Source organism: Delphinapterus leucas, chromosome 9 (genome assembly GCF_059928025.1).
Source record: "Delphinapterus leucas isolate spDelLeu-1000000601 "Yukka" chromosome 9, BTC_Dleu_Yukka2, whole genome shotgun sequence".
NCBI lineage: Eukaryota > Metazoa > Chordata > Mammalia > Artiodactyla > Monodontidae > Delphinapterus > Delphinapterus leucas.
Window position 1 is genome coordinate 2,530,502 of NC_143137.1, and position 12,796 is coordinate 2,543,297.

The 12,796-nt window shown below is 42.5% G+C and overlaps 1 protein-coding gene across 10 annotated transcripts in view; it reads right to left on the reverse strand.

Moving 5' to 3' along the window:
* Positions 1-10,136, reverse strand: part of RBM33 (RNA binding motif protein 33) — a 117,344-nt gene extending 107,208 nt beyond the window's left edge. For 5 of the 10 annotated variants that reach the window (XM_089917125.1, XM_089917122.1, XM_089917121.1 and 2 more), the window contains exon 1: positions 1,864-9,911. In XM_089917125.1, coding sequence (XP_089773251.1) covers positions 1,864-1,904 — 41 coding nt within the window. In that variant the 5' untranslated portion in view covers positions 1,905-9,911. Of the gene's footprint in view, positions 1-1,863; positions 9,914-9,969 lie in introns of those variants that run through there. The other 5 variants (XM_089917119.1, XM_022576632.3, XM_089917123.1 and 2 more) reach the window with 5 other exon arrangements.
* Positions 10,137-12,796: the final 2,660 nt, after the last annotated feature.

Sequence of the window (12,796 nt, forward strand, 5' to 3'; positions counted from 1 at the left end):
GAAACAGGGAAATAAGAATGTACTTTGAGAAAAATGAACACAAAAATACAACATACCAAAGTTTATGGGATGCAGCAAAAGCAGTACTTGGAGGAAAATTTATAGCTATAATTGCCTACACTAACAAAGAAGAAAAGTCTCAAATCAACAACCTTAATTTAAATCTTGAGGAACTGGAGAAAGAAAAGGAAATTAAACCAAAAGATAGCAAAAGGAAGTAAATGATAAAGATTAGACCAGAGGGACTTCCCTTGTGATCCAGTGGGTAAGACTTCACGCTCCCAATGCAGGAGGCCCGGGTTTGATCCCTGGTCTGGGGACCAGATCCCACATGCATGCCACAACTAAGAGTCCACATGCCACAACTAAGAAGTCCGAGTGTGGCAACTAAGAAGCCCGCATGTGGACTTCCCTGGTGGCACGGTGGTTAAGAATCCGCCTGCCCGGGCTTCCTGGTGGCGCAGTGGTTGAGAGTCCACCTGCTGATGCAGGGGACACGGGTTCATGCCCCGGTCCAGGAAGATCCCACATGCCGTGGAGCGGCTGGGCCCGTGAGCCATGGCCGCTGAGCCTGCGCGTCTGGAGCCTGTGCTCCGCAACGGGAGAGGCCACAACAGTGAGAGGCCCGCATACCACAATAAAAAAAAAAAAAAAAAGAATCTGCCTGCCAATGCAGGGGACATGGGTTCAAGACCTGGTCCGGGAAGATCCCACATTCCATCCACAGAGCAACTAAGCCTGCACACCACAACTAAAGAGCCCACGAGCCACAACTACTGAGCCCGCGTGCCGCAACTACTGAAGCCCCTGCACCTAGAGCCCATGCTCCGCACCAAGAGAAGCCACCGCAATGAGGAGCCCCCGCAATGAGAAGCCCACAGGCCGCAATGAAGAGTAGACCACACTCACTGCAACCAGAGAAAGCCCGCGCACAGCAACAAAGACCCAACACAGCAATCAATCAATCAACCAATTTATTTATTTAAAAAAAAAGAGGCCCGCATGCCACAACTAAGACCTGGTGCAGCAAAAATAAACAAATAAAAAATAAAATAAGTATTTAAAAGAGAAAACTGTGTCCATTAAATAAAAAAAGATTTCAGCAGAGATACATAAAACAGACTAGTAAAACACTTTCAAATTCATTCCTGAGGCCACTATAAAACTAAACAAAGATATTAAAAGAAAAAAAAATTTGACCATTATTCCTCATGACCATACATGCAAAACTTATTTTTAAAAAATTAGTATATAGGACTCAATAATACATTAAAAGGATAATACACATCATGACCACATGGGTTTATCCCAGGAATGAACGGTTCGTTTAACATCCAAAAATCAATACTTTTAAAAAATCAATGTAATGTGTCATAATAACAAACTAAAAGTAGAAAACCCAATTATCATCTCAATATAAGGAGAAAAAGGATTAATCAAAACCCAGTATCTGGGATTTCCCTGGTGGCACAGTGGTTAAGACTCTGTCTGCCAATGCAGGGGACACGGGTTCAAGACCTGGTCCAGGAAAATCCCACATGCCACAGAGCAACTAAGCCCGTGCGCCACAACTACTGAGCCTGCGCTCTAGAGACCACGTGTCACAATTACTGAAGCCTGCGCGCCTAGAGCCTGCGCTCTACAACAAGAGAAGCTACCGCAATGAGAAGCCCGCACACCACAACGAGGAGTAGCCCCTGCTCACCACAACCAGAGAAAGCCCGCGTGCAGCAACAAAGACCCAACGCAGCCAAAAATAAATACATACATAAATACATAAATTTATTTTTTTTAAAAACCCAATATCCACATTCCTTATACAAACTCTCATCAAATTTAAGTATAGAATGGTATTTCCCTAACCTGATCAAAGGGCATCTGTAAGAAAAACCTATAGCAAACATCACAGGTAAAGGCAAAGACTCGGTGCTTTCATCTGGAATCAGGAACAAGACTGGGATTGGGCTTCCATGACTCTGCAATTTGGCACTGTAATGGAAGTTCTACCTAGTGCAACCAGACAAGAAAAAGAAATAAAAGGAATTCAGATAGAAAAGGAAGAAGTAAAACTGTCATCATTCACAGCAAACATGATCAACTATGGAGAAAATCATATGGAATCTATGAAAAAAAGGTACTGAAACTATTCCGTGAATGAAATAAGGTCACAGAATATAAGAACAATATTTAAAAAATCAATAGTTTTTCTACATACAAGGAATGAGCAGTTGGAAATTTTAAAAATCCTTGCACTAGCTTCAAAATATGAAATACATACTAGGGATAATCATAATAAAATTTGTGAAAGACCTATAAATTAAGAACTATGAAACACTGCCGAGAGAAACTAAATACCTAAAGGAAGTGGAAAATAACTAGAATTCCCAAAAGGAGACACAAAAGGTTGTAAATGTGGGTAACCTTGTGCTTGGACAAAACCACATTAAGCAAAGGAAAAACCACACCTGATAAAGCAGAAAACAAAAACATACTTTCTTTCCACCTAGAATATGGAATGTAAAAATGGATATGAAAAGAACTCTAACTCAAAATCCTAAGAAACAAACTAAGACAAGAACTCTGTATGCCTATTTTTATTCTTCTTACATTTTCTGCATCACTTTCCTTCTGTTCTCCCTTTAGAATATAAACAAATCCTTTTTTTTCTAAAGTTCTAGTTTATATCTGTCATACTGAGCAGAACCAAGAGAACAAAACATGTCCACACTAATCCAGAGTTTTAAAGGAAGAACAGCACATCCCTGAAGACCAAGGCGAAGATTAACTCAGCAGGACAAGAGTGGTCAATGCCTTTACCTAGAAACTCTCCTTCTAAGGCAAAACATTATACCAGACATGCTATGTTATTAAGGGAATCAACTTTCCTCATCTGCAAGACTTAAAAACAGCTACTGGAATTTTTACAATCTTCAATTACACAGCAATTAGATATCTATAACGAACACAACTCTTTTACTTATCATGCTTATTTCCTCATCCTTTCCAGGAACCTGGAGCTTAGATTAGAAATTTTATAGAATATTAGCTTGGAACAGGATTCTAGCAACTGTCTAGTCCAAGGGTCAGCAAACTACAGTCCACAGGCCACGTAGGGTCTGCCACCCCTTTTTGTCCAAATTTGGCTACTGCCTGACTTATGTAAATAAGCTTTTATTGGAACACTGTATGCTAATTCAGTTACATATTCTCTATAGGTCTTTCAAGCTACAAGGCACAGCAGAGGATTGCAAGAGAAGCCCTGTGATCTGCAGAGCCTAAAATATTTACCATTTGGCCCTTTACGAAGTTTGCCAATCTTTGCTCTAGTCCAAAGGTTCTAACCTTCTTTCTTTCGCCTCAACACCATTCTCATGTATACATGCTCATATTCTGAATCACTAACAGAGTCAAAATTCCATATTTTATAAGTGAGGAAATCCAGACCCTTTATTTAAACAGCAACTAGAGGAAGGAATTGGACTAATATTTAAGAACATTCAAGGTGAGCATCTTTGCCCTATAGTATAACTACCAAATTTTGAGTAGCCAAGCAAAATTTTCAGAAAGCACCCCTACAACATGTACTTGAAAAATTATTTGTAGTCTTGTTCTAAAATTCTCTTACTTTCATGGGACCCTGGAGAGGTTTCCCTAAAGTGAACTTTGTATTTCGCTTATGAAGTGCAGTGCACACTGACAATTTGTTTTGCGGGTCTTACAACTGAATTTCCTCTTCCTGTGTTGGAAATTAATCACAGTATGAGTCCTGAAGGAAGACAGAGCAGGGCTCTGCCTCCCAATTACGGAAGCCATAAAAGCTAGACCCTTGAGTTCTCTACTGGCCCGGGCAGGCTGGGAGAGGACAAGAAGTCAGAGCTCAGCCAACTGAATGTTCCCATCATGACTTAGAATCTAGAGAAAATGACACCCCATTTCTTTTCCCAAGAATCCACACCTTCTTTTTAAAAAGTGAAACCTTCTCAATTGCTAAAGATTAGTTGCTAAATTGGTGAAGTGTAAGGGAAGAAATGTCAAAGAAAGGAACAATTTCCTTCTACCCATCTGTCTTTCCTTCCACAGACAGAAGTAACAGCTCTGCTGAGACTGTGGTCCCCACCGCTCTATGCAATGGTGCAGAGAATGGGAGGAGTAGAGCCTCCTTCCCTGTGTGGTTCTGAGTTAGAGTATGCAAGGTAAGGCAGTCACAGGAGCTTTGAGTCACAATTATCATCAGTTACTCTGATGAGGCAGAGGCAGGACAGATGACGGACGGACACACACACTGCAGATGGGAGGTTCTCAGAGGTCAGAATGTGCTCTTGAAAACCATGTGTGGCATCCGGGCTTGTAGGTGCTGTGACGGTCAGTGGGAGCTTCTTGAGACTCGATACCATCAGAAGTCAACACCTCCAGTACTGCAGACTTGAGACAGTCCACTGGAGCCTCCGCAATAGCCTTCAGTTACAAGGGCTTCCGGGCAAGCTCCCAACCATCAGTATCAGATAATCAGACTAAGTTTTCCTGACCATCACACCCCCAGCCTTTCCAAGGATTGTACAAGCCTCTAATTCCTGTGTTAAAACCCTTCATACTTGGAATGCAAGGCATGGCCTCTGTCCTAACTAAAACAAGACTGATAAAACTCAAATAAGCCTAGCACTACTGAAGAGCTGAAGAGAGGTTTCATTTTACTTCAACAAGCTAGCATTTTCATATTTGTTTTCTCATTTAATCCATTCCCAAATTCTCCTTTTACAGATGTGAAAAGTAAGACTAATCAAAGTTAGTTAACAGCAAAATCAGATTTAAACTCTGGTCTACCAAACACGAAGTACAACGCTCTTGAATTTATTCAGGAAGCAACTGCAGTAACAAACCCTGATTTCCTATGTAAAAATATTAAAGGGTAACCATAACTTCCTGAATGTTTAGGTAGGAAGACCACTAATTCATGGAACCTACAAAATCATGAAGGCAGAATCACTCTAAAGCACACGATGCAATCTGCTGGCCTAGAAGACACACACTCTCTTTGAATTATGTTCTTTTTTTAACCAACTTGGTTGCCAATATTTTAAAAATATAATTATATATAAGTACCAGAGTTACAGCTTCTTCCAAAAAAAATAAAAATATCAAAAGATCTAGAACAGTGGACCCACATTTTGCTGTAGCTAAATCAGCTAAAGGTGAACAGCACCTGGCCAAACAGGAACAAAATTCCTGTGTCTATAAGAAGAGTAAGTGGCGAGGAAGTGGCAGCCACAGAGCCGAGCTGGAGAAGCGCCATCAGCAGCTGCAGGCCCGCCCAAGGCCCACACCGCCCTGCCTGCCGCTGTTCTGCAGTCTTAGTTGTCCAACTCCTTTATCGGACTCTATGAACTACCAAAATATCTATCCTTCCAAAAGAATCTTAATGAACTGCCTCATCATGCTTATCTTTTGTACACAAATGAAGTATCAAAATCCAATAATAAGAATTTCAGAAAGTGAGACAGAGGAACTGAAAGGAGAAAAACAGTACCGTAAGAAAATTTCCCAGAACTGAAGGATGCATATTTCCAGACTAAGGTATCCACCAAATGCAGCACAAGAAATAGAAAAAGACCTATGCTAATGAATCTTATAATAAGGAGGAACTGTTAAAACCTTCCAGGAAGAGAAAAAGGGTCACATACAAATGATAGGGAATCAGAATGTCATCAGACTTCTCAAGAGCAGAACTGGAAGCCAGAAAACAACACAGCAGTACCACCAAAAATCTAAGGAAAATGAATCTAAGTCAAATCTAGAGTTCGAGACCCTACCAAATCATCAATCAAGTATGAAAATAAAGTAAGAATTTATTCAGACATGCATGGGTCTCAAAAATTTACCTACCTTCAACACACCCACTCTTAGGAAACTGAAGCCTTTAACTCCATATTTGTTCATTTGAAAATATAAACATAAAGAATAATTTTCCCAGAAAAATTTATCAAAATTGACCCATGGATTTAAAAAAGCTAAACAGACCAATAATATCAGAAGAAACTGAAAAATAAACAGGCAACAGATCCAAATGGCTTTGCAGACAACAGCTCTTCTGACATTTAATAAAGAGATTTTTACAATGTCCAGAAAATCTCACAACTCATTCTAGGAAGTCAGCCTATCTTACAAAAAAAAGGAGAGCACCATGTGCACACACAAATACAAAACTATAAGCCTATCTCTCTTATGATCACAGATAAACCCTAAAATGAAAAGCAACAAAACACTGAAAAGGACTTACAGAGCCAGAAGGTTCTGAACACAAGATTGCATGATTGATTCAGCATTGGAAATCTATCAATACATCACAGTAAGATATTAAAGAAGGGGCCTCATGATCACCTCAATGGTGCAGAAAAGGCTTTGATAAAATTAAAACCCCAACTCAAAAAATAAGCTTTCTGAGCTAAACAAACAGTAACTACCAGAAAACTACAGCAAACACTACACTCACTGGTAAAACATTAAAAGAACGCTCATTAAACTCATGACAGGATGACAAGACAAAGATGCCTGTCATCACCCCTACTACCCAACATTATATTGGAGGACTTGACAAGAAATGGTTCTAGAACGAGAAGCACAAGAAAAAGAAATGAGACATAAATACTGAAATAGAAGAGACTGGAGATATGACAGTCTGACTAGAAAATCTAAAGCACCAAACTCTTAAAACAAGATTCCAATAAGCCAGTTATACACAAGAAGCAAAAAAAAGTTTTTCTATAGTAGATCAGCAACAAATTCCAGAATATAATAGGATGAAAAACTATACCATCCACAACAACAACAAATACAAAATATCTAGGAATAAAACTAACAAGAAATGTATGAAAACTATATAAAGAAAATTTTACTAAGGGTAAGTTCCACAGAAGACAGAGATCCCTTCTCCTATGGAACTTACCTTAAGTAAAATTTTCTTCGTATCTGCAATCTCTTCTATTCCAATATTTATGTATCCCAACCTCTTAGATCAGTGCCCAGCACAGAGCAGGTACTCAGAAATGTGGTAGATAACTGACGGGCAAAAAAGAGCTTGACAGCAAGACATTCTTGTTGCTGAATGAAAGAACCCATATTGTAAAAGTAACCATCATCCCGAAGTTATATTAATAAACTCAATGCAATCCCAGTAAGAATTTCAGCAGAATTCTTTATAGAATGTGATGATTCTGAAGTTTATTTTTTTTTAAATGCAGAGCTCATCGAAATTTCTGAAAAACATGCTATAATATATGTAGACACACACCATGGAGCAGTAATTTTTTAAAACTATGAATGAGAATTTAATGTGTTCTAAAGTTGGAAAAGATAGAGAATTCAATAAATCATATTAGAACTGTTAGAAGCCCCAAATTCACACCACACCCAAAATAAAATTCCATATGCAATAAAAGCTAAACATAAAAAAGTACAGAAGCATAAGGTATTAAAAGCACAGAGGAACTCTTGGCATGGAGACACCATTACGAAAAAAATTTATGAAAGCAAATGACAAAAAAAAATCTGAAAAAGAAAATATATGTATGTGTAAATATATATAAACGAATCACTCTGCTCTACACTTGAAACTAACACAACTTTGTAAATCAACTACACTTCAATAAAAAAAAAAACTTGGGTGGGAGCGGTAGTTCCCTGGTGGCCTAGTGGTTAGGATTCCGAGCTTTCACTGGTGTGGACCCGGGTTCAATCCCTGATCAGTTCAATCCCTAATCGGGGAACTAAGATCCCACATGCCGAGAGGCAAGGCTGAAAAACAAAAAAACACACACACAAAAAAAGTTTTTAATATTTGTAGCCTACAACACCGTATCTCCACTTCTAGAGTTATCAACCCTCCAGAAATATTTGCTTAAGCACACCAAGATGTGTCTGTAGACGTTTAGTGCAAAATTTTCCACAGCAGTGGAAAAGGACATATAACTGAAATGCCCCTCAATACAAAAATGGTTAATCAATAAATGGTGGATCCATGTAACTCTCACCTACTAACACAGGAGAGATCACCAAGACCTACTACTAAGTGAACAAAGCAAACTGGGGCACACTACGTGATTCCATTCATACCATAAAAAGCCACACAGCTGTAAATGTGCAACTTACATATGCACAGAAAAGGGTGCAAAGGGATTCATAAAGAAAATACTTTATTCTTTAATCACTAATTTGTCAAGTGTTTGCTGAACATACACTACATGCCGGGAACTTGGAATAAACGGCAGGTAAAACAGGCAGCATTCCTGTCCTCAAGGGGCTTACAGGCTCCTGGGGAAGGGAGATTTTAAAAAAGTAAATAAATAACCAAATAAAATCACAGACTCAGATAAATGCTCTGAAGAAAGAAGAGTGCCACAGAATTTAGGTGAGGGAGGCACACAAGCAAGAGATGGACACATCTGAGACAGAAGAAAGAACGCTCAAGGAAGGCCTCCCAAGGAGCCTGAGGCCTGGGGGATGAAGAGCCAGAGCGAGGGCAGGGGCGGTCCTCCTGGAGGGAAGCAGGCTGACCCAAGAGCTTGGGCAGGCTGGGCGACCGAGTCACGCAGAACTCACAAGTCTTGGTAAGGAGTTTGCCTTTAGTCTAAAAGCAATGGGAAACCAGGCACCTGTGACAAAATGGAAGGAAAAACTCCAAATCATCAAGGACAAAACCTACTTAATCCTCTAAAATAGCCATTCTCAAAAACTTTCCGGACTCAAATTTATTGAAGACACCGAAAAGCTTTTGTTTATGTGAATTACACTCACTGACATTTGCTATTTTCGAAATTAAAAATGAGTAACTCAAAAAGCTATGCAAGCACACATTCCATTGGCCACCTGTACAACGATGCCTTCACGTGTCACGCAGCCTTTGGAAAACTCCACTATGCTCCAGTGAAAAAGCAAAACATGCAAGTGACACTAGTACTATTAACGGAAACACTTCTGACCCAGGAGTTCCCAGACTACACTTTGAAAATGATACAGAACCATGATTTTGAACCCCAGAAACTAACCAAGTAAGGAAGGTAAACCAAGTATTTTCAAAATTTAACTAGAAAGCCTCAGGAAAAAATCACCTGACAGAAAAATGGCATACATCAAATTATACTGCCAGAAGTGACATTTCTTGCATTTAGTCTCTGTGGGTTTTTCCATTGCACCATATGAGCGCTTCAATGCTTAGACCAAAATACTTAGACCTAGACAGGATTATTGCAATGTACTCATAAATAAGCATTCCTAAAGAACACGCAGTAGGATGGTTTCAATAATGAGAACTAAGCCCAAACACTGCTGTTGTTCATACTTTACCAGTTAAGGGTCTCCTTTATCAAAGTTTTCGAACTATCGTAAAAGTCACTTTCAAGTGTTTTTCTCACGTTAAAAAAAAAAAAACCTCAATCAACAAAATGTGATTTCAACCAGAAAGTGATTTGGTAAATCTGTTTTGAGTTAGGTCCCCTATCGAACTCATCTACGCTAGGAAAACAAGAGAAACTACCCAGAAGAACTGCATCGGTACCTGACCCTTTTCGGCCCCGTTTCTATTTCTTAGGATGCTGATCACGAAGCCCTAATGGGTCGGTATCAGACCACTAAGGAGTTCATGGAAAATGAGACCAGCCCGGGGAGGTTATTTTTTCAGACTCCTTACTCTCCGAAACTCCGCACAAACACGTCCCCTCATGTAGATGAGTCTTAGCCGGGTCTAGTGCGGGGCTGCCAACCACCCGGAGCCCGACAGGACAACACCTCCTGGGCCGCGACCCACCCCCAAAGGGCCCGGGGGCGGGCGCTGTCACCCCGCCCCCGCGCAGGCCGCCCGCCGCCTCAGGTGAGCCTGAGGCCTCACCGCCGTGAAGGCAGGGACACGAGGGCACAAAGACGGCCAGGAGCGGCCCGCTGCCCCCCGCCGCCGCCTCCCTCGCGGGGCCGCTCACTTACCTCCAGCGCCGGTTCCTCCGCCCGCTCCCAGGGCGGCCGCCATAGTGCTCGCTGGGCCCGGCCTTCAGCCTCGCCCCACCAAGCCAGCTGTGGGGGCCGCCGGGCCAGCCGGGGCCTGGAGACGCACGGCGGGGGACGAGACACGGGGGGCAGCGGGCCGGGCCTGGGCGCGGATGGCTGCGCGGCCGGCGGGTTGCTGGCCCTACGGCCTGCTCCTCTTCAGGAAGAAAACAACAAACTATCGCAACATGGCGACCGGCTCGGCCCGCCGCCGCGGTGCACGCCGGGATGATGGCGGCCGGGATGATGGCGGCCGGGAGGCGCCGGCGCGGGCCCTCCCCTCCTGGCCGCGGCGGCTCCGAGCCACCTCCGGGGAACGCAGTCCGAGTGCGGACGTCAAACACAAGAGCTACCGCCTTCCTCGGCTCCTGATAGCCTACTGTTTAACGCGGGGGCGGTTACCGGCTGTAGTTCGGCCCCGGGCTCTGTCGCAAGGCGCTTTGCAGCAGTTGGCGCCGAGCTTTACGGCCGGCGGAAGTCTCGCTGGAAGTGGGAGGGAGCGGACCCGCGCCCCGCAGTGGGACCTGAGACTGGTTTCTGTGTTCAGACTGTGCGGCGCGCGGTGGGGGCGGAGTAACTCAGCGGTGGACCCACGCGGGGAGCGAGCGCGCCTGGGGCGGGCCGGGAGGTGTCGGGCATGCGCACTGCGGACTGCGGGCAGAGGCGGGTGTGCTGAGCTGGTACGGCCCTGAGACAGACGTCGCGGAACGAGTGCGGGAGAATTTGCGTTTGAGCAGCGACAAAGGTGGAGAGCAAGATGCTAATAAGTGACAGAAAGGGGACAAGACAGTAATGCGGAGAAGAGTGAGGGCTTCTCAGGATGAGGCGTCCGAAGACGACTTATGACTTGTTGGCCTTTGGGGAGGAGGGGGGGGGTGAATGTAATTAGGCCTTTACGTACCCACAAGCTACAGACGTTGGTTCCAAAACAACGAGTGTGGGGATTATGGGGAGAGAAAAGGGTCGTTTTAGGTAGAAAGACAAGGCTGAGCAAAGGCGCAGAGGTGTCCAATGACTTCATATGATTCCAGATCTGCAAGCAGTACCCGTGGGCGCTGGCGTATTAGTAGAAAAGAATAATTTCTGGTGGAAGAGCCTACAAAACTCCACCTAAACTGATGATAGTAAACATTTTCAGTAATGGGATAAATCAAAATTGTGTGCCACCTGAAAAGATGCAATAGGAAGAAACAGCATCACTTATGTGCTAATCCTGTCGCAGATACCTAACTGAACCTAATCCTGAAGAAGTAAGGACAAAAAAAGTGAGGGACGTACTACAAAACAATTGTCCTTTAGTCTTCAAAAGTGTTAAAGTTATGAAAGTCAAGGAAAGACTGAGGAACTGTTTCAGACTGAAGAAAAAAAACGACATGACAGCTGAATGCAATGCATGATTCTGAACTGGATCATTTCACTGTAATGAATATTATTGGAACAAGTTGCAAAAATTGATGAAGTCTGAAGATAAGATGGGAGTTATATAGCAAAATTAACTTCCTTGTTTTGATGATTGTAGGTGATATGCAGGAAGAAAGTCTTTGCAGAAAATACTAAGTGTTACGGAATCCAAGTTCATACTGCTCACTGCAGGGCAGGCCAATAAATTGAGAGATGAGGTGTTGAGACTAGGAATAGTGAATTTATTCAGAAAGCCAGCTGACCAAGAAGATGATGAACTAGCATCCCAAAGAGCCATCTTACCTGAGTTAGAATTCAGACTTCTTTTATATTAAAGGGGTGGGGGTGGGGTTGATTACTTCATCCTTCTTGGGCCAGAATCCTTTTTTCTTGCAGCTGTCCACAGAGGTCTGGTCACAATGTCCTTATAAACCTCCAACAAGACAAATGTTATTCTCTCTTCTGCAACTTTTTATCTCGTTTTCATTCTACATGAATGCAAAATTGTTATACCTTTAAAGGTCAGAGCCCTGAGAATGGGCTACCCTATATAGTTCAGGCTATAGGCAACATTCTTAATGTGTAGCAAAAGCAATAGAATACAAAGGTTAAAGTAAAAGTAACGGATCCAATATGGAGTCAGATTTGTTCTTCCCTCTTACAAAGGTACTTGGGGGTGATGGGGCTTCAAGTCAGGAACTTATTCTCAAATGGATCGTAATAAAAGGGTTTTAATTTTACTCTATTAAATTTTTCTATAAAATTAAATATTGTTTTCTACTGCTTCACAACAAAAAAGAACCAAAGAGAACATTGTTTAAAAGTGCCACTTTAGGGCTTCCCTGGTGGCACAGTGGTTAAGAATCCGCCTGCCAATGCAGGGGACACGGGTTCAAGCCCTGGTCCGGGCAGATCCCACATGCTGTGGAGCAACTAAGCCCGTGTGCCACAACTGCTGAGCCTGCGCTCTAGAGCCCGTGAGCCACAACTACTGAGCCTGCGTGCCACAACTACTGAAGCCCGTGCGCCTAGAGCCCGTGCTCCGCAACGAGAAGCCACCGCAATGGGAAGCCTGCGCACCACAACGAAGAGTAGCCTCTGCTCACTGCAACTAGAGAAAGCCCACATGCAGCAATGAAGACCCAACGCAACCAAGAATAAATAAATAATTTTTTTTAAATGCCACTTTAATTGTGGTGATAGCATCACTGATATATACCCATATCCAAACACATCAAATTGTGTACATTGAATATGTGCAGTTTTTTGTACATCAATTATGCCTCAATAAAACTAAAAAAATTCATTCTTGAAGTAAAATGCAAAAGAAAAGTTAAACAGATAAGAGACAGTTGAGAGAATTTTA